Below are 22,637 nucleotides of genomic sequence, written 5' to 3'. Positions count from 1 at the left end.
ACAGCTCTAAAATATATAACTACTACTTTAAATAACTCATGCTTTCTTGCTTGAGACAGTCATAAAGAAAATTTCTGGTCTAACCTGAGAGTTGTCATAAGACCCGTGTTTTGGAAGGAGTCATTGAATGCCACACAGAGAGGTCTAGAAACCACTAACCAGGCCTTGATAGGTTCTCCTTACTCTATAACTGTTCTCTACCATTCCCTTACTTCTCTAGGGCTGTGCATTCATTTAGTGGAGAGTTCAACAGCTTCCCTTGGACCTGTGGGTCATGTAACACGTGACTGTGCTTTTCTCTGATTGGCCTGGCTTTAGCTACAGAAATGTCAATGATCCTTATGCTGGGTAATAAAGACAGCACGTTGTTTTACTTCTGCAAATTTAATCAGACACATTGCATTTTCTGCAGTGCTTAGTATGAAAAATGCATTAAAAATAACGATAGAAGAGGAGACGTTGCTGGTGGTAGAGGCCTGCAATCCTAGCACTCAGTGGGCTAAGGAAGGAAGGCAGAGTTCCAGGCCACACTGGACTACTGAGCATTTACTCTGTCTCAAATAAATAAATAAATTTTAAGAAGAAGAGCTCAGAGCATGTGTTATTAGTCTCTTTTTCTGATACAAAGTACACAACTGAAACGTAAGGGGATTTTTGTCTAAAAATCTTCAAGTTTCTTGAAAGTTGTTAAAAATCAAGCTAAATAACCATGATATAACTGAATAAGAACTAATGGTAATATAAAATGCTGAAATAATAAAATATTGTTCAAACTGTTCTCAGATATTTAAAGATCTTGTGTAAATAATCCAAAAGATTACAAAACATAAACAAAGCCAGATATTAAAATATGTGACATATATGCATATATAATCTTAAAAACCCTATAAAGCTTTTAAAACGCATCAAATAATAGGCAAGGACAATTTAGATTTTAATGTACCAGTTTTATTTCTCAATTCAAATGATCAACTGTCAGAAGACATTGTTTAAAAAAAAGTCTCTGGAGGTCAACAACACACCAGAATATATTAAACGTGTGTGGATTGGAGTGACGTGAAGTTATAAATATTGTCTTCTTTATAAAAAGGTATAAAGAAGATGGGATAGCCAAGTGATACCAATTTATAAAACATACTTAAAATGTTGGTCGCAAAAGAGATAACAGCAGATTTAGGGGACTGAATTGGCATTACCCACTCGAGCACACTATTCATCTTTCAAAGAATCTAAAACAGAGGAAGAAAAAGATAAGCAAGTGGTCCTCACAACACTTTGAAAACTTCTGGGATGTAGGAGGTGCTGCGGGGCACCCAGTTCTTGCTGGGTTAAAACTGGCCCTAGAGTAGCTAGTTCCCTGTCTTCTCAAGACGCTAGCAGGGCCCTTGGCAGTTGCTCTGCACGGGTGAGAATTAGGAAGTTCAGTCTCCTCTCCATCACACCCCAGGGCAAGGACTGTGGCACCCGGAAGTGCTCATGGGTGGTGTCCCTGGAGTGCAAATCCGGAGCTTCCCCGTGTCCAGAGGGGCGGGGCGCTGAGTGCTCCCGGGGCGGGGCTTGCTCAGGTCCCGCCCCTTGCGCCACGCCCTCCAGCTACGGCCAAGGCCCGGGGCCGTCCGGATCCGGTTCCGGGTCCTGGTCGCACAGGCCGGCGGCGGTTTCTCTGAGCGGCCGCTCGCCGCCGTCTTGCGGCGGGCGCGCGCCCTGCTGTTCCAGGCGCAGCTGCAGCAGGGCCCGGCGGTACATGACCTCCAGCTTCTCCAGCCGGGCCCGCAGCGCCCGGGGGCTGCCCGGCTCGTCGTCGGGGCCTCCGCCTCTCGCCTGGCGGTGGGTGGCGGGCTCGTCCGGACCTCCGAAGGTGGCGTCCGCGACGTCGCGCTCGTCGGTGTTGTTGTCGCCGGGCGGCAGGCGCAGAGCCTGGCGAAAGAGGCTGCGGTTCTCGCGCTTCAGCCGCCGGTTCTCCAGGCGCAGGCGGGCGTTCTCCTCGCGCAGCCGCGCGTTCTGCCGGTCCCGCTCGTCGCGCGCGCGCACGGCCTCCAGGTGGCTGGCGGCCAGGTCGGCGAAGCGCTCCTCCAGCTGTCGCCGGGCACCGCCCGCGCGGCCTCGCCAGCCCACGCCGCCACCGCCGCCGCCACCGCCGCCGCCGCCGCCCTCACGGCCTAACTCGCCCCGGCTGCCGCCGCCACCGCCGGCCCCGCCGCAGCTCCCGCGCCGGGTGGCGCCACCACGCATGCGCCACATCGGTCCGGTCGGGTCGAGCCGCCAGCTCCGAGGGCCGAGGGGCCGCGCGCGCGGGGGCGCGGGCGATCTGGAGCCCGTCCGGGGCGCTCGGTGGCGGGCGGAGGAAGAAAGGTGGCGGGGCGGCTCTGGCGGGAGGCCAGGGGAGGCCGGGAGTTGGCCCGAGCTGAGGCGTGTCCTTGTCTCTGGCCGCCGAGCGGCCCCTCGGGCCTGCGGTCGGTCCCTGCTCGGCGCACACACGACGCTCCTGGGGATCGCTCTGCTGCTCAGCCCGGTGTCCGCGCCAGGGACAGCAGTGTCCTCCGCTGGGTGCTGCCACTGCTTCCCTGCCTGTGGACTTGGGCACTGCGGGAACAAGCCCGCCTCTCCCTGCTCTCCTGCACAGCCTCCAGTGCTTACCTCGCCACTTACATAGGAGGCTCAGAACTAATAAATTGAGTTCTGAGACGACTATGGGGCAAATTGAATTTATAATTACACCTTTTGGAAGCTACCTGCTTAACCACGCCCATGTTTAAGACTCACAGGACATTATTGGCCTGAGCACCTGCCATAGGGTGCTTAGAATCCAACAGGTAGCAGTACTCCAAGCATTGGAGTAGATCCCAATTTATGGCCATCCGGTTCATTGGAACTTTATAATAAAGCTATAAGGGGACGTTTGTTCAGGACAGTCCTCAGAATACATGAAATTTAAGACTCATAATTTAGTTGAGATACTGACATTCAGCAGGTTCCAAACTATCTGGAGAGAATTGGATACATATCATTGTTAGAAGCACGTTTCTTATTTTCCTAAGGACCTCAGCTTACCAAGGCTTTGTATTATTGCAAGTAAAGGATTACATACTGAAGTCAGAGTCTTTGAGAAATATATATAGTAACAGTCTGTTTCAAGCAAGGTTCTGTTAAATTTTTAAATTCCATAAGCTCTCCAAAACCATTGGAACAAGGAGATGAACAGGTAGCACATAGAACTATGGTTGAAGTAAGTAGCTAGGAGAACAAATAGTTATTCAATTATGATCCTCTGGTTTTTGTGTGTGTGTGTGTGTTTTTTTTTTTTTTTTTTGTAGAAAATGCTAAACTGCCACAAATTTACTTCAGCCCTAAACAGTCATTTCATGGAATAAGTAACCAATTCAGTGGATTTAGTTAAAGGGAAAGCTGTCATTTCTTAATGTACATTAAAGCAGTCAGAACCTGACCTCTCTGTAGACTGCTGAGCGAAAAACACGTTTTTTTTTTATTGTATCAAGAGAGTGTAGTAGGGCGGAGAAGATTTGCTCCCTGGTTTGGATGTGACAACTATTGAGAGTCTGGAATAACTGCGTACCTCATAATAAAGTATAATAAAAATATGACAGGAATCACCACCTACATATTATAAATTAGGTAACAACCCGTTTTTTATTAGCTTTCTTCGTTTTATTCCATTTATAAAATTATAGTGTTTTACTATTTTCCAAATTCAATTTGTGTCACTTCTCTTGTACACTATCATACAGTCATGCTGTGTTGTCTCTTAATGTTTTGCTCAAGAACACTGGCCCTGGTTGAATAGGAAGGCAGATCTCCATGGTCTCCTATTTAGACCCCACTCAGCTAATAAATACTTCTATCTTGGTTATGAAGTAATGCTTGATGTCCTGTCAAGCAGATACAACAGATTAGAGAGGATCACAGTTACATTACTAGTCTGTTTACTACTGCAAATAATTATATGTATTTTCACAAGAGAACAGAATATTAATATTGTGATTGTGAGTCTGGCAGATGGTGTGCATTTTCTTGTAAAAGAAGAGGAAAGGTAGAGAATGAAAACAAGAAAAAGATGAGTAACAACCAAAAAGATTAGTAAAACTCATGAAGACTGCTTTTATGAAATATTTACCATTTAATGTGTGGGTACTTTATCTGCATGTCTGTGAGTCATAAGCATGCCTGGTCCCCCCAGAGACCATAAGACAAAGACATTGTCAGATCTCTGGGACTGCAACAGTAGGTTGTAAACATCTGTTGGAGATTGAGAAAAGAACTTGATTCCTGTAGAAGGCTTAAGAGTCAGTGCTCTTAACTGCTGAGCCATGTCAAAAATCCTGACGGTTGCTTCATTAATGAACATTCACCTATGGATAAAGGAGAGTCTATCAGTATTCCTCAACTGGAATTGAGAACAATGTAACTTCTAAATTGAAAAGCACTTGGGGACAGCAGAATGACTCAAATGATCACTGCCAAAATTATTGGTGTTTATTTAGATTTAGATTTATTTAGAGTTGTATGTCAATAATTGTATAACCTGGAAATTAATATTGCATTTATTTATAGAAATTGTAGCTAGTACATTATACTTCCTCATATAATTTATAGTAGTCTACACATAAAAATACTACAGTAGTGGGTATAATAAGTATTTCATTTATATGAAAGTAAAAAACTCATAGAAAATTATTATGGAACTTTGCTAATGCTAAAAGCATGGTGCTGCAATAGAGCTTAGAAGAAGAAAATGTATAATATATAAGAATTCCTAGAAAAAACAGACTCCTTCATTTCATGAACAGATGGTTCCGAAGAGAAGTATCACCTGCTGGCTTCCTGGAAAGGTCTTTAAGAACATGGGTTATTCTTTTCCTGACAATACACTTCTCTTCAGCTGTGCTTGCTGAGGAAGACTCAAGGCAGTAGAGCAGGGAGGGCTGGTCTGCCCACTGGAGAAGAGGGCAAAGGGAAAACTTCTGGATAAATGTTACAGTTCTATGTCAAGTGAAAAGCTGTGGGGAATTCTAGTCAACTACTTCAACTTTTTGTTTAATAAACATTAAAGAATAGCTACAAGACTCTTAAAATAGGTTTGGAATTAAAAAAAAAAAAAGCCTTAAGAGTCCTTGGCTTTGTTTGAACAATCTTTAGCTCCATCATCGCTCTTTCCTGTAAAGAGGATTCTTCTTAGTTATTTGCCCCTCCCATATACCCCATGCCCATTCTTATCAACAACCTAAATCTTGCATTTAAAAGTAGTCTAAGTTGATAAATTAATCTATGAAGTTTACCATCACCGTGCTCTTTAGTCTATAATGCCTCAAAATACTTTTATTAGTCCTATTGTTGAGAAAAGCTATGCCCACATATTGGAGAGAAGTTTTTATTTGGCCTGCACTTGACATATTTGTTTCAGTATTTCTCAAAACAAATTTAGGATTGCAGCTATTGAATATATTATATTTATAGTCTAATCATCCTGTCATGGTTAGATTAATGCCCTATGAGAAGGGATAGCAGAGGCCTTGCTTCTAACTCTGGCTTCTCCTACTGAGACATAGAGAAAAGGTGGCCATCTGTTAACCTGCAAGACCTTCACCAGTGGACTGAATCAGCCCAATGACAAGTCTTGATCTTAGATTTGTCATCCTCCAGAACTTTGAAAAGTAATTCTGGTTGCATATGCCATTCAGCTTAAGAATGTCTTATAGCAACCTGAGCTAATAACTACTCTATGTTTTATCTTGGTTATTTGGATTATAAAAAATATGTTAACTTGAAATTCATATCGCAGTACTCCTAAATCTGAGTCAGTTCAAGGTACATTCTGCAGCTTTGAAGAACCCATATGATAGTTATTCTCTTGTGCTTGGCCTCTGATAGATATTCTTGAAGGACAATTCAACAGAATCAGGGGTCAACCTAGAGACATGCCTTTTGCATAGGTCTATGAGAGGTTTCTCAGGCAGGAGTAAATAGAGAAAGAATTGTCTAGCATGTGTATTACTTTCCCTGTGAAGGACCAGATATAGAGAGGTACATGAAAAAGAAATGCTGTTTACTTGCCTGCCTTTGCTTCTTCCTGGTGAGTGAATTTATTCTCTTGTTTTGTTGTTGTTACTACAGTTGCTGTTTCTGTGACTGCCATCCTGTACTAATACCAGGCCCTTACTTCTTCAGCTTTCTAACACAGACTGAAGGCCATCAGCTCTGCAGGAATCCTCCAAACCTCCAGTGCCAGCTTTGGGTTCCTGAGGTACCCAGCTTCATGGATTGAGTAGTTCTCTAGTTCTCTGCTTCTCCGGCATACTTGAGCTGGTTACTTTTATGTCGTCTTGACATAAGTCAGAATCATTTGGGAAGGAGGAACCTCAATTAAGGAAGTAACTCCACCAGACTGGCCTGTGGGCAAACCTGTAGTGCATTTTCTTGATTAATAATTTATGTGGGAGGACCCAGCTCACTGTGAGCAATTCCCCCCACAGCTGGTGGTCCTGGGTGCTATAAGAAAACAGACTAAGCACTCCGAAAGGAGTAGGCTATAAGACAGCACTCCTGCATGACCTCTGCATCAACTCCTGTCTCAAGGTCTCCTCCTTGTTTTGAGTTCCTTCTGTGATGACCCTGAGTAATGTACTGTGCAATGGAACTGAAAACTGAAATAAATCCTTTCCTTCCAACTTGCTCTTGATCATGGTCTTTTATCACAGCAATAGAAACTCTAAGACACTGTTGATTATCATGGTTATGATATCCAGCCGCTGTTACGTAAGTCAATCTAATATTCCATATTTATAATTCATTCTAATAGTTCTGTTCCTTTAGAGGATTCTACCACATTTTCCTTTTTACAATACATAAATATATCAGAACAGCATCATTATAGACCATAAGTATATGCAAATGTTATAGGCAATCATACCTCAACATGTTGGTCAGATAATGCCTATAATTGTTGGGAGTCTTTATCCCACCTGTCAGCTTCCAAATCACAACACAGAAACTTATGAAAGCTTGGTCAATAGCTTAGGCTTGTTTCTATTAGCTCTTATAACTTAACCCATTTATATTCATCTATGTGCTGCCATGTAGCTCATGGCTATTACCTCTCCTCCTGTATGTCTTGATTATTCTCTGTCACTGTCTCTGCCTTCTTCTTCCCAGAATTCTCTCTGGCCCCAGATCCTACCTAACTATTGACTGTTTAGCTCTTTTTTAAAACCAATCCTAGTGACACATCTTCACAGTGAACAAAAAGATTATTCCACAATATCTAATCAATAGTTTTTAATCTGGTACTGAAATTCTTTAGTGTGTCTTATATTGTAAACATTCCTCACATAAATTGATCTTCAATAACACATGAATTCCTGGATTTAAGGAACTACTTGATAGTGCAGAAGTAGAGATGGGGTTGGAGGTAAGAAAGATAGAGAAAACTAGTGAATTTGAGTCTGGATTAAGACACATTCAAGTTTAATACAAGCCATACCCTTCCTAAATCTGTTGCCTAGAGCAGTCTCCAAAGGCCATGGTATACTCATTTGTCACTTATTGAGAATAAAAATAGAATCTATTTCATGGGGTTCTTGTCATGTATATATTAAATGCAAAGTCAGGTAACAAGAGGTATGTAATAATTCATGGATATTATTCTTTCATGGCTTGAATTTATTTTGTCAGGTAGACACTTGTAGGATGATTTCTTGTGAATAGTCAATGCTGTTTAAAACCCTCATCTGAGCTACTCGACTAAGGAGCTACTCTAAATACACAATGCTGTCCCACTGGTGATATGATTCTTATTTCTGGATAGTTCTCATTAAGTGTTTGGGTTTTAACATCCATATTCCGTAAGCCCCATGTGCTGAGGAGTTTGGTTAATCACATTCGGAGCTTCATGTTTGCTAATATTCTCCCTGAAGCTCTAGCTGAGCTTGGTTCATTTTCTGGGAGCAGATTTATTAGGGCTATGAAGAGCAAGTATCGATGCTCAGGAGTGTGAAGACCTCTATTGGAATAATTACTAGACAGTTAGGAATTCTAAATATTGATTGCATTTATTTAGTCTTTTGATACGGGCAAAAATATTAAAAGCCATCAAACACCAGCATTGCCCTTTGACAGCATCATTTAATTCTAGCTACAGGGACAATTGTGACATAAACAAAAGCAGTGTGACTTATCTGTCTTAATTAGGATATTTTCTATACTGAGGGAAATACCCTTCTTCCAGCTTGATATAAAACACTAGCCAGACTAATAAAAGAAGGTAAATGTGATACATCCTAGCATAAAATAATGGAGCTGAGAGCATAAGTTTTGCACACAAGATAATTGACAAAACCATTGTCCCAAATAGACTTCTTAAAGTGGCAATGTCTTTGTTAGTTTTACATCATTGCTTCATGCTACATTTTCAGAAATTCATATTAATAATTAAGGCACTGTTTCTCAACCTGTGGAGCATAGTTCCAGAGGAGGTCACAAAGTAAATATCTTGCATATCAGCTATTTACATTATGATTCATAAAAGTAGTAAAATTACAGTTGTGAAGTAGCACCAAATTAATTTTATGACTGGGAGTCACCACAACCTGAAGACCTATATTAAAGAGTTACCAGATTAGGAACTACTGCCATAAAGGATCTAAGACTGTATTATTCATTAGCTGTGTGTGCATTTTAGATTTGGGCTTAATAAGATTGAATGCAATTTTTAAAGTCGTCCCTAGATTATACTAGTCACAATTTCAATGTGCCTCAGTCACATGTAGCTGAGGTATGTGGGGTACAGTGAACTGTTGTTGGCACAATGAGATCTTGTGGGCAGCAATGGGACTAGTCATATGCCCACTCCCCACCCTAATTATCAGCTTCAGCTTCAGCAGCTATGTTGAAATTTATAGTGAGAAAACGTACAAGAGGTGTTTACTGCATTTTGCTGTATGCACAATTCCATGCTGGCTAATTCTTTTCTCTGAAGAATACACATGGAAATCCATCCTATTCTTAAATATTCATATCTGGGCTAGTACTTGATATTAATTTGACATACTATAGAGTGACACAGTATGCTAGTTGAAATGAGAACTGCCCTCTCCTCATCCTGAGGTATCTAAATATTTGGTACCTAGTTAGTGGCACTTCCTGGGAAGGTCAAGGGGGTATGGCATATATGTAATGGCGGAAGAAATTTGGGAGCTTAAAGCCTTTTTCTAGTTCCAATTTGTTTTCTGTTTCACGCCTACATTTGAAAATGTGAGCTCTCAGTTTCCTCTTCCTGCTGTTGTACCTGCCACTGACTGCCATGATTTCCTACCATGATAGACCCTTAATATTCTAGAACCATAAACCCAAATAAACTTTTTCTTATTGTCACTGTGTTTTATAAGAGCAACAGAAAAGTAAGGAATATATCTAGGAAGAGGTAAACACCACAATAAAAGAATTGACATTATTATATAGATTTGAGGGATATATAAATATGTCGATAGAGGAGGGGCCAGTTCACTGTGGGTAGTACTATCACTCACTAGCAGGTGGTCCAGAGTTATAAATGGAGTTTCTGTCCTATCTGGTCCCACATTCATTCAGTACCAAAGAAACAGAGGCTTATAACAATTATAAACTGACCTATTAGCTCAGGCTTATTATTAAGTAACTCTTACAACTTAAATTAACCCATAATTCTTGTGTATAATAGCCATGTTACTTGATACCTTTTATCAGTGAGGCATTTTCATCTTTATTCCTCTGATTCTGGCTGGTGACTGCAAGCTGAGCCTTTCCTCTTTCCAGAATTCTCCTAGCCTTGTCGCTTTGCCTATACTTCCTGCCTGGATACTGGCCAATCTTTTTTTTTTTAATCATTACAAGTGACAAATTCTTACAGGGTGCAAGACCACTATCCCATAGCATATAACTATGTAAAAGTCTATACAGGAGAGTCAGAGAACATGGCATCAACAGTATCCCTTCATAGTCTCTGTTTCATGTTCCTGTCCTTTCTGAGTTTCTGCCCTAAACTTTATTCAACTGTGACCTAGAAATTTATATTGAAATAATCCTTTTTCTCTACAAAATTGTCCTGATATACATATTTAATGCAACAGAAAATAAACTAGTACAATATTTCACTCATGTCTCAGTTTGAGTTCCAAAGTTGCATACAACTCATTGAAGTAACAGTATGGATTTTGAAAACCCTCATAATTAGAGTTAAGATAATGAGGAGATTAACTCAGAAATTGTGAAAATAAGTAATTGAAATGATCTCTTGTCCCTCTTTGTTACTCCCAGAGCTCTTTCTTCCATTCAAGAGGCAGCATTAGTTTGTAGTTCTGGGCATTAATAAATATCTCTCATTTCAGAAATTAAAGAGCTAATGTAATATAATTGAAAACTTTAAATTCTCATTCCTGTCATGGAGTCTCCCATCCTCAGTGAAGTGTCGTGCTCCATGCCTTAAACAAGGAGTAACTAGCCTATGAAAAGCACGTATGGGGAACACTGAGCTTTACTGTCTTTCATTCTTCACTGCTGCACTTTCTTTAGTTACTATTTTTAGCTCTTTGAGAAGAAGTAACGAATAAACCTAAAGCCTAGTTCAGATAAAAGTAAGAAAATAGCAGGTGATAGTGAAACTGTTGGCACTGGATCTCAGAATATTCTGTACTCTGCGAAAGACCATCTTTGTGGTCTTCTGCCATCCCACATGATTCCCCAGCCCAGAATATTCTGTTGGTGTTAAACTCTGCTTGGTCTTTTCCTATGGAATATCTGACCTCTGGAGGGTGTGGTCCTCTGGGGTGTGGTCCTTTGGGGAAGAGGAAGGCAGACAAACACTTTACATGCCAGTCAAACTCCAGAAGTCTGAGTTACTCTCATTGCAGCCTTGTTAGTTCAGTTAAAGCCGTCTTCCACCAACATTTAACCTTTAGATTTACCCAAGTACCAGGCCTTTCTCTCTCAAATACCAAGAGATTCATGACCATTTTAATCACACTCCACTGTGCAGAATTATACACAAAACTTAAGCTTCCTTCTTGGTTACTGTCTTTTACTAAAGAAAGTATACAATCTGTATTTCTGCTGTGCTTTAAGCAAAACCCCTATCCTAGTAAAGGGTCTATATTCAATCTGACTATATTCATGGAAACCCAACTGTCAGTTATGCGCTCACCAGGGTTCATGTGCACAACAATGAGAAAAGGAGATATGAAATGAATAGAATTTTTTTGACGGGTAGTATAGACAATATTTCCTTTGGAGTTAGTCAAGGACATCACCAATCCCTTCTTTCTGCCTCCTTTTTTATGAGGTTACACTGTGTTTTTGTAGTGAAGCACATTTTGCTTTCACAGTCATCTATAGCATAGTAGCATAATTAAAATATTTGAAGTGTTAGAAAATTTTCTGAACTTAAACAGAATGCACTGTTTGCCATTATGTCTGTAAGCAATCTGGTTATTCTAGATTTCTATATCCTCTTTTCTTTATAATTTTATGAAATATTTTATTTACTCTAATGACTAAGAATGATTTCTGTTGATTTACAAATTTATGTCTCAAACCCACAATTCTTCTGTAAGTTCCAGCTTCATGAAAGCCAATTTTTATTTAATTTATTTTCCTATCTCACTGGTTTTGCAAGCAATTTTTCCATATTAAACATTTTTGTTTTTTCTTTTATTGAAAATAGATTTTTTTTTTGCCATACAACATATCCCGATTATAGTTTTCTCTCCCTCTACTCCTCTCAGTTTCTCACTACCTCTCTTACCTCCAGATCCACTCCCTTTTTGTCTTTTATTAGTAAAAAAAACAGGCTTTTAAGAGATAACAACCAAACGTGACAAAATAAGATATAACATGATGAAATAAAATCTATCTTATTGAAGATGGACACAGCAAAGGAGTCCTAAGAGCAGGTACAAAAGTAAATGCCCACTTGTTCTCACAATCAGGAGACCCATAAAAATACTAAGCTAATAGCTATAACACATACAAGAGGACCTGGTGCAGACACATGCAGGCCCTGTGCCTGCAGTTTCAGTCTCTGTGTGCTCATAGGCACCTTGCTTTAGTTGATTCAGAGGTCTTGCTCTCCTGGTGTCTTCCAGTCTTTCTGGTTCTTCCAGTTTTCCTGCCTTCACTCCCATGGGATTTTCTCAGCTTTGGGGGAAAGGATTTGATGGATATCTCCTATTTAGATTTCCTCTCCAGTTTGGCGGTCAGTCTCTGCATCTGTTCCTATCTGCTGCCAGAGGAAACCATTCTGATGATGACTGGGTAAGGCACTTATCTGAGTGTAGTAGAATATCATTAGAAATTACTTTATTGATAGATATTTTTTTAAAAAAGTAGAAGTGTCTGGTTTGGTTTTACCTTAGGTCTCTGGATTATCTAGTCTCTGGTTCTTGGTCACTCAACCAGTATCAGTCATGGCATGGTCCTTAAGTCAAATTGGACATTGATTAGATTTTTACACAAGTTCTGTGCTACCAGTAGCCTAGCATCTTTTTCAAACAGAACAGATTGTACAGATTGTAGGTCAAAGATTTAATGGCTGAGGTAGTGTCCTCTTTAGGTAGCCTATAGAGTACATTCCAGCACTAAAAATAATAAAACATGGGTAGAAGGCTCCATAAAGACAGCACCTTAATTTCTTTGTGCTCAGTGAGTTATATGGGTGTTGTCCTTGTCATTGGGGTCTTGCCATCAGTTTGAGGAGAGCAACCCTATGTCTTAGCAACCGCCTGGATTGTTGGGGAATTTCCATGGGACACAGTTGGCCAGCAACTCAAAGGAATGCAATCCAGTCCCACCACTGGAAATCTTGCCCGGCTAGAAGGGATGGCCAGCCGAGACTCTTATTCCCATTACTAGGAGTCTTAATTAGGATCACCTTAATAATGCATTCCAGGAAGTTTCCACTGCTCTAGGTTTCCACATTAACCCAAAAATGTCCTCCAATTTCAGCTGTCTCTCCCTGAATTCTCTCCTTTCACCTCACCTCTCCCTAAATCTGATTGTCCTGGTATTGTCTTCCATCCCCGAATCTACTTGTAAAATCTGTTCTATTTCTCCACTCCCAGGGAGATTCAAGTAGCCCTCCTAGAATCCTCCTCTTTGTCTAACCTCTCTATGTCTACAGATTGTAATTTGGTTATCATTTACTTAATGACTAATATCTACTTATAAGTGAATACATACAATACTTACCTTTCTGGCTCTAATTTACTCAGGATGATGTTTCCTAGTTCCATTCATTTGCCTACATATTACGTGATATAACTTTTTAATAGCTAAATAATACTCCATTGTGTTAATGTACCAAATTTTCTTTATCCACTTTTTTATTGAGGAATGTCTAGGATGTTTCCTGTCTGTAGTTAATATGAATAAAGTCAAAATGAGCATGGTTGAGCAAGTGTCTTTGTGGTGGAATAGAGCATCTTTTGGATATATATCCAATAGTGGTATAGCTGGGTCTTGAGATAGACTGATTCCTGGTTTTCTGAGAAACTGCGATATTGATTTCCAAAGTGACTGTACAAGTTTACACTCCCATCATCAATGGATGTTTCTCTTGCTCCATATCCTCATGAGCATGAGCTGACACTTTTGTCATTGTTCTTAGTCATTCTGGCAGGTGATGCTTGCATGTAGAAGACTGCAAATAGATCCATACTTATGACCCTGTACAAAACACAAGTCCAAGTGGATCAAAGACCTCAGTATAAAACCAGATACAATGAACCTGATAAAAGAGAAAGGGGAAAATAACCTTGAACTCGGCGGCACAGGAGATAAATTTCTGAGTAGAACACTGATAACGAAGGCCATAAGATCAACAATTAATCAGTAGAACCTCATAAAACTGAAAAAACTTCTGCAAGGCAAAGAACACTATCAATAGCATAAAATGGCAGCTTACTGAATGGAAAAGGATTTTTACCAGTTTCACAACGATAGAGAACTAATATCCAAAGTATATCAAGAACTAAAGAAACTAAATTCCAAAAACCAGATAATACAATTAAAAATAGGATAGATATCTAGACAGAGAATTATCACTAGAGGAAACTCAAATGGCCGAGAAACTCTTAAAGAAATGTTCAACATCCTTAGGCAACATGAAAATGCAAACCAAAACTATTTTGAGATTGTATATCAAACTTTCCAAACAACAGCTAACTCTCCGACTTTTCCATTTCAACAAGCAGTCCCACCATGTAACTGTTGGCTAAGGCAGCCATCTCCGATTGCTGGTTATTGCTTGTCCTTCTTTCACTTTCACACACTATCTGCCTCAAGCAATTCATTTCTTCTAATTATTTTTTCTCGCATATTTCTTTATATTAGATTATTTCAAATCAATATTGTCTGTTACTGGGTGTATGCAGACACTGTTTTGTTATCCTCAATCTTTATTCTTTCATATCCACGCCTCACAGAACAGAGCTTTGCAAACACAAATGTGCACATGCTGCTCACCCACAGAAGACCCCTGGGGTTTCCTATCATGGAGCTAAGAAAATCCAAACTCCTTTCATGCTTTTTATCCTGAACTGCAAGACCTGATGGACACACACACACACACATCCACTTTTGTTGTAACCTGCTCCATACTTCAGCTGAGTTGGCCTCTGAAGTAGAGAAGTTCAATAAAGAAGAGTAATCATGTGATAGTGACTACAAGAGAAATGAACAAGGGAACTCATTGTGGTAGGAAGTGAGGTAATTTTTTTTTCTGGCAGAATCCAGGAATTTTGTTTCCGCTCATAGTGGTATAGATATTCCTAAGTATGTTCTGATTGAGTTGTGGGTGTTAATGAGTAGGATACAAATTCTGATGTGTTTGCTGAGCTAAAAAAAATGAGTAAAATTAATGTAAGAGACCAGTTTGCACTTTGATGTTTTTATTGTTATCATCTGTTTAAGCCAGAGTTGGACTAACCATTGCTGAACAGAGATTAATCAACTGTTAATTATGTGATTGCAATAAAAAAATAAGTATTTGGGAATGAGATAATTAGAATAATAATAGATAGCTCTCTCTACTGTTACAAGAAAGGCAAGTGAATTTTCATTCCTTTTTTTTCCAAAAGGCTTCATCTTTTAACATTTCGTGTTTTGTTTTTCATCAGGGGCTTATGGATTAAACATGTTTTGAGGGTTTTAATTGAAACAAAATAAATAGCACAGGGGTTATTGAGACAATACTAGTGAAATATATTGCTGTTCCTAGTGGCATTTCATTGTGAAGAGGTTAATGATTTCTGTCTTTAACTTAAAGGGCTAGTGCTTTAGTTTCATAATTTAGTTTTATTGTAACAGTGCTTTACAATTGTTTTTTTAATGTTCAAAGTCCTTGCGTAGAGCTAAGTTGTGTGTGGTAGGTGAGGAGCTATGGATGGATCTGTATGTTTCAGACTCGACCCTAGTACAGCCCTGGTTATGTGAATGCCAAAGTTGTTTGTTTCAGATATCCTAGAATTGCATGTTTGGTGGTAAAATGATAGACAGCTCAAAAATATAGTGCATTTCTAGATAACCTTGACACATGAATTGGTGTTCTTGTGGCTCTATCCTATAGCTTGTCATATTGCTTCTTCCTTAGAGACTGTCAGCATTCCATTCCATCTCAGTGCAGCATAATCTCCTCTCAACATATGAGATTACTATTGCTTACCAATTCTTCAACCCTCAAAATATGCCATTAGTGTTCTTTTTATGACTTAAGTATCTTGTATTCTATCTGATTTTTCTATGTACTTCAGGAAGTTAAAATTAGTTTTAAGTGTATTTTGCTTATTATTATTATTATTGATGGTCTATGAGTTTCACTGGAACACCGATCAGTGACCACTAGTCTGTTCTATGAAATAGAGATACCATCCGATTTGTGTACCTTCTCTACTTGTCTTTAAATCATATGAAACAAAGATGGCACTTGATGTCTTTATACCTTTGCGTTACCTATGACAATGTCAGTGCTCAGTAAATACTTGTTGAATAAATGAGTAGATACTTAATAAGTTAAGATCCTCAATTATTTAAAATTGCCTTAATGAATTAATCTATTTAGCTAAGTTTTTCCAAAAGAAAAAGAAAAAAAAACTGTTGACAACAATATTTGTAAATGAAAACTGGGTCAGCTTAATCAAAATGTCTAGATTTAGAGAAAGACTGATATCAGGAAAACAGCAATATATCTGACAACTATAGAATCTAGCATGCAATGAAATTCTTTAAAGAAATCAACATGGGTTTACTTAGTGCTTTGAAGAAATTTCAGTTTGGAGAATTAGTTTGGCATTTTCTATATTTGCAAAGCTGCAGCAGCCATGATCAAACCAAAACCACTTTCTAGGTTTTAACCATACCCTTCATCATTCTTCATTTCTGGATTCTCCACAGGATGAAACCTGAGACAATCGTTAAGAGAGAAAATTGACAAACAAGTAGAAAAAAAAAAAAGAGCAAGAATATGTTGCAAAACAAAAGCCCAGACATCAAAAGTAGCAGGGAGGCAAATGCAAATTTCTCTTTGGCTCTCTGAAAATTTACTGGAATAAATTCACTAAGGTAGACTAAGCAGAAGAAGCATAAAATTAATACGCAAACAGAGGAATGTGGTTACTAATCCTATGTGATTCTGAAATGTTTATGTGCCTCCTTTTCTAAAGCAGGAGTTGAGGAAAGAAAGGCTAAAGGCAGAGCATTGGCAAATGAATACAAAAGGAATTTGGCACACTTGGAGAATGACGTAGGACAAAGTGTATTGAATCCAGGCACAATACATTGTAAATGATTCTCTATAGAAAGAAAAGGACAATGGTATGTGACAAATATCTGTCCAGGTGTATTTACAGACTCTCTTCTTTCTTTCTTTGATACCAGTTAAGTCTCTTTAGTTAATGGGATCTCAGTATAAAGAATGGAGGCAATTTTGTTTATCTTTGGAAAATCTGAGTCTGGTTGATGAAGAAAATTCCAAAAAGCCTCACCCTGCATGGAAAGAAGAGACTGGATAAGATCAGAGGGCCATCTGTGCTGAGGTGTATTCTAAGGCTCCTCAGCACTCCTAAAGACTAATCTTTAGGGTATTATTACTTCCTGGACCTCAAAATTGACAAACATAGTTGGTAAAGTTAAGTTCTTGAGGTCGGATGCAGTAAACCACAACCTCACTATTAAATGGATGCCATATGGAAGAGTTGATCTGTAAGTAGTCCCGTTAAGAAAATAGCATTCACATGAGATTGTGTGAGAGGGAAAAAAAAGTAAGATGTGGTAGATAGATATGTTACCCAAATGACAATGGCAAAATGGGAAAATATTCCTAAATTATGCATCTGAGATGGAATTCACACAGAAGAGAAAATGAATTAGAGACTGGCACTACATTATACAATATTTCAATTTTTCTCAAGTGTATTTGTGCTAGATATACTATAACTGCTTCGGCGGGGTTGAGATATTCTAAAGAGATACTTATGCTTCAGTCTTTATCTGTCTTTCAGATTATTGAAACAGTGGGCCCACTAATTTCAGTGTCTTCTGCGAGGAATTCACGAAACAGAGCTGAGCCTGGTCCTGGCTTTTCAAAGCAGCACAGTTTGTGTATCACTATAATACAGTACTTGAATGGAGCTGTCCACTGTCTTAGCTATAGTCAGGGGAAAGAGACAGAACTAGCCCTTCAGAATATTGATTTCAAATAGCTGATAAAAATCATGGAATACATTCCTCACCTCCATAATCTCTTAGGAGAAATTAGTTTTAGATGTCACAGTTTCTTTTTTTTTTTTTTTTATTCTTTTTTAATTAAAATTTCCAACTGCTCCCCGTTTCCCATTTCCCTCCCCTCCTCCCACACATTGCCCCCTCCCCCCACTCCCCTCCCCCATCCCCACTCCTCTTCTCCTCCCCCCAGTCCATTCCCCCTCCCTCTCGATACTGAAGAGCAGTCCAAATTCCCTGCCCTACAGGAAGACCAAGGTCCTCCCACTTCCATCCAGGAGAAAATGCTATACATGTATATGTGGAAAGTATGTTGTTATTGAAAAATAACACATGCATTTAAAAATGATCAGTACCATCTATATCTGTATTTATTTTTGCATGTTTATTTGTGAGTGTATTCATGCATGTGTATATGTGTGTTCACATGTGTATTATGGGCATATATGTGTGTATGTGGAGGCCAGCAGTTGATGCCGGGCTTCTTCTTCCCTTACTCACCACTTGACTGATGCAAGTTCTCCTCGTGAACTGAGAAATCATGGAATTAATAAGCCTAGATAGCCAGTTTGCCCTGTTAGTACCTGTCTCCAGCTTCCAAATCAGAGGATCATACGCAGACCACGATACACTCACTTATTTTATGGCTTCTGAAAACTGGAACCCTGAGTTTCAAGTTTCTGTGGCTAGCACATTTTATACTAGGCCATCTCTCCAGCCTTACCTTTACACTGTGATATGGAGTTATAATAGAAATAAATCTGTTTATTCCAAGTAATTTGAATTAGTTTTTGCAAGCACATAAAATAGCTGACCATGTGCTTGTCTTTGTTTGCTTATTACTAAGAGATATACCATAATTGACAAGCTCTGTAATGTAACATCAGTGATGTTCCAAAGAGGAAGATGAGCTGACCACTTCCCAATCATGAACCCTATTGTCAAAGCAAGCTCTGCAACCTTCTGTTTGAAAGACTAAAGATAAATACTTTTTTTACTCCAGATATCAACAAATAACAAACAAAAGCCAAATCTTTTCTAAAATCCTCTTCAACGCCTCAGATTACGTCTGTCAGCAGTGCCTATTGTTGCTTGGAGATTTAGAGGTTTCATGGGAGAAGCCAGGAGAAGGAACACTGTCTGCTTTAACAGCTTTGACTTGAAAACATTTTTTTCTCAGTCACCTCACAAGCAAAAGGCATCTGTCTGGGGATAACACAAAGGGGTGTCAGAACAGAGCTATCTATCAGAATATGACTTAAGGGAAAAGACTGTTCATATTGAGAAAAATAAAATAATTGAAGTCGGTGGAAAGAAGCCAGACAGATATTTTGTATGCTAACAGGAAGGAAAAACTCAATGGGGAGTGTTGGGAAGTGCAAATGTGTTTTCCATTCACATAACAGGAAATGTGATGCCCGCTTTGTTTGTTTGCTTGTTTTTAAATGTATTTTATGACAGCTCAGTGGTTATCATTTCTATCTGTCTTTTTCTGCTTTGGGTACACAGAATGAAGGTGCTACTGCCCAAGGAGACAAAAGGAATGAAGGCTTTCTCATTGCCACCAACGAGGCTGAGGGTACTTGGGGCAGACATTTGAGTCTTCCAGGATTGCTTGGTCAAGTAGGGTAGGGCTGGAAGTCATCCACAAGCAATGTTTCCTCTTCCTGGCCAGAAAACTCTGTCCGATGTTCACACTGTATTCTATACTGTGTCATACTGTCTCAGCTGGGAGCTGTCTGCTCAGCAAGAACTGACAATTCCCATTTTAAAAAAGCAATGTTCCATAAGTTTAAAGGGTAAGCAAGTGAGTTGAATGAGATCATCTGAATTTTGATAGATAAAGGCATGTTAGGGAAATAATAGCTGGATTAAAAGTCCACAGTCTTGAACAGTTTTGCTTCTGTTCTCAGAGGAGCTGTCGTTGTTTTTCATTATCCATATTTCTTTACTGTAATGACATTTTTACAAAAGTATCTATAACCACAATTTTTATTATGGTTTCCGAATATTCTCTTTGTGTTCTAATAATAAAAATAAGCAAACTTCTTATAATTTAGAGTCAAACTCTGTGGTTTAGGGTTCATCCAAGTATGGATTTGTCAGAAATGATATGTTTTTCAAGTAAGTAGAAAATTAATTTTCCTCTTTCATTTAGCCATGATCACTGCCTTGCTGTATTTTTAAAATCTTTTAATTTTGCTGTTCAATTTCCATGCATTTACCACTAAATGCATTTACCACTAAACAGAAACTCAATTTTAAGAGTTTTGATAATTCTAGATAAAATTTCAGTAAAAATAACAATTTAGATATGGAATCTAAATACTTAAGTGATGTGGGACTTCCCTCTGTATTCTGTGAATGTGTTTTATTACCATTGGTTAATTAAGCAGCTGCTTCAGACTATGGAAGGGCAGAATACAGCCAGATTGGAAGAGATATAGAGAGAGAGTAGGCAGAGTCAAGGAGATGCCATGTAGCTGCCAAAGGAGACCCACGTCATACAACAGTAAACCACAGTCTCATGCCAACACATATATTAATAGAAATAGATTAATTTAAGATGTAAGAGCTAGCTAGAAATACACCTGAGACATCGGCCAAATAGTGTTGTAATTCATATAGTTTCTGTGTGATTATTTGGGTCTAGGCAGCCAAGAAATGAAAGAGCAGCCTCCATTTACACTTAAGAAGAAAGTAATGATGGAATGATCAGATATGGATATTTAACATGCCAATGTAAATATGTTCTCTTTGAAGGTATAAAAAGAAGCCTGAGTTTTATTCACTTTTTATTCGAAGAGGTTCTTGTATGAGCTCACAGTCCTCAGATTTGCCCTGGCATAATCAGCATGCCCTCTAGTGGCACTTCTGGGAGTTCAAATGAAACTCTGTGAAAAATTCCAGCTGCCTTTGTCACTCGAGACCCTGGCAAGTCACAGTCCAGTTTTACAGCAAGCATGACTGACATCTAGCTCTTCCAGTTGTGTTTCATCTTATGCTCTAGACAAGACATATGGCTGTGACTGTCCAGTCCAACACAGATGTGACAAAGAAATAGGTCTTTGAAATAATGAAGATTTACTTCGTGTTCATCAACATTCATACTTGCTAATCAAGAGCTTCTAATTGGTTCCTCTCTTTAGAGTTGTGAGTTATGGAAAGAAAAGTAATGAACCCAGCAGAGATACCCAAGTTTTCCAACACCAATTAAAATAAACTGATTTTGTCTTCAGAAAGAAGTGTTGTCTCTGTTTCATGATGTTTACAGTAGACAGGGTAGAATGGCATTTCACACCAGCTTAAATGTTCGGAGTGAACAGTACTGAGCAATGTGTTGAACGTAGTTAACCCTCTCATGGCCACAGTGAAGTATGTACTTTATGGAAAGTCTACTTCCTGGGACTGATACTAGGTGGTCTTCCCCTTAGATATCTGGAGGGCTAAACACAAATCACAAATCACAGCCCATTGAATTCATGCTTATTTATTTTCCTTTTCCATATTTGCATGACCCACATTCATTTTTTATTTAATATTCCAAATGAATTAGTTATGTACAACAGTGAGTAATACATAGTACACACTACAATATTACCTTGTATGGAATTCATAGTGCATGAAATACCAAAATACATACTAAAAATGAAGTAAATGTGAGCACACAACTTAAACAAAAATTTCACAAACTAATGCTTAGCCTTCCATATATTATCCCTCTTGGATATTTTTAATTTTTAGTCAAAGAAAACATTTCATTAAAGTCTTCTAAGACATTGTAATCCCCAAGTTTAAAACCTTATTATATTGTTGTATTATATTGTGTAACTAGTAGCAAAGATGATTCTAAAATATAAAATATATTTAATAGACAATCTAAATGATAATAATTATATTTTATTTTATTACTTAAGTGTAGTTTCCTATGAATATAGATATTGTGGTTTAATAAATACATTATGAGAATAAGAATGATTATTTTCAGTGTGTTCTTTTTTTCTTGATTAATCATTTCATTTGAAATTTTTTAAAGAAAGTAAAAAAAAGGATACTTAAAATTTCTTAGATTAAGTTTGGTGAAATGGCAAGCAATTGGAAATACCTGGAAAAATTAGGTTTGTCTTAGAATTTAAGCAATCTTAGCAAATATTTGTAATTTGTTGTTTGCTTGATTCTTATGTTATTTGAAATTGTGTGTGTGTGTGTACATGTGTATGTCTGTGTGTGTTGTATGTTGATGTGTGTGTATGTCTGTGTGTGTTAGATGTGCCTGTGTGTGTTTGGGTGTGTATTTGTGTGTGGGTGATAAACATCAGGTGTCTTCCTCAGTTGCTTTCCACCATATTTTTTGAGACACATTCTCAAACATAAAATAGTGCTCATCTACACTACTGTGGGATATTCAAGTCTCAATGATCCTTCTATCCTTTTCTCCAACTTGCCAGAACTTCATGCATGTGCTTCCATGTTAGACTTTTATTTGGTTGCTCAAAATCCACCCAGCTTCTCATGCTTTCATGAAAAGCATGTTGGTCATGAGTAATCCCCCTAGTGTGTGAAGTTATATATTTTAACTCTTCATGTAAAGAACATGGAAAATGTCCTGCACAAGTTATCCACAGAAGAACCTTAAATAATTAAGCCTTGAGAGATAATTTTGTAAGATAAAATAAACTCAATGTCGAAGAGAGGTGTTCTTTACAAGTGTGTCAAATTAAAAGAGAAGACAAATTGAAGAATTAAACTGTAGTGGGAGCTGCGGGCTGCGTTCCTGCCACCCAGCTCCCGGCTGCCTGGCTAGCTTATGCCTGGCTAGCTTATGCCACACACAAATTGTATTCTTTTAAACACTGCTTGGCCCATTATATCTAGCCTCT

General features: G+C 38.8%; 1 protein-coding gene across 1 annotated transcript; it reads right to left on the bottom strand.

Moving 5' to 3' along the window:
• Positions 1–951: 951 nt before the first annotated feature.
• On the bottom strand, positions 952–2,357 carry Tusc1 (tumor suppressor candidate 1). Its single transcript, XM_057785506.1, has one exon. The coding sequence runs from the start codon at positions 2,239–2,241 to the stop codon at positions 1,594–1,596; it is 648 nt and encodes a 215-aa protein (XP_057641489.1). The 5' UTR covers positions 2,242–2,357; the 3' UTR covers positions 952–1,593.
• Between the last annotated feature and the right edge of the window lie 20,280 nt (positions 2,358–22,637).

This window comes from Chionomys nivalis, chromosome 11 (genome assembly GCF_950005125.1).
Source record: "Chionomys nivalis chromosome 11, mChiNiv1.1, whole genome shotgun sequence".
NCBI lineage: Eukaryota > Metazoa > Chordata > Mammalia > Rodentia > Cricetidae > Chionomys > Chionomys nivalis.
This window is presented reverse-complemented; position numbering and strand designations above follow the sequence as displayed.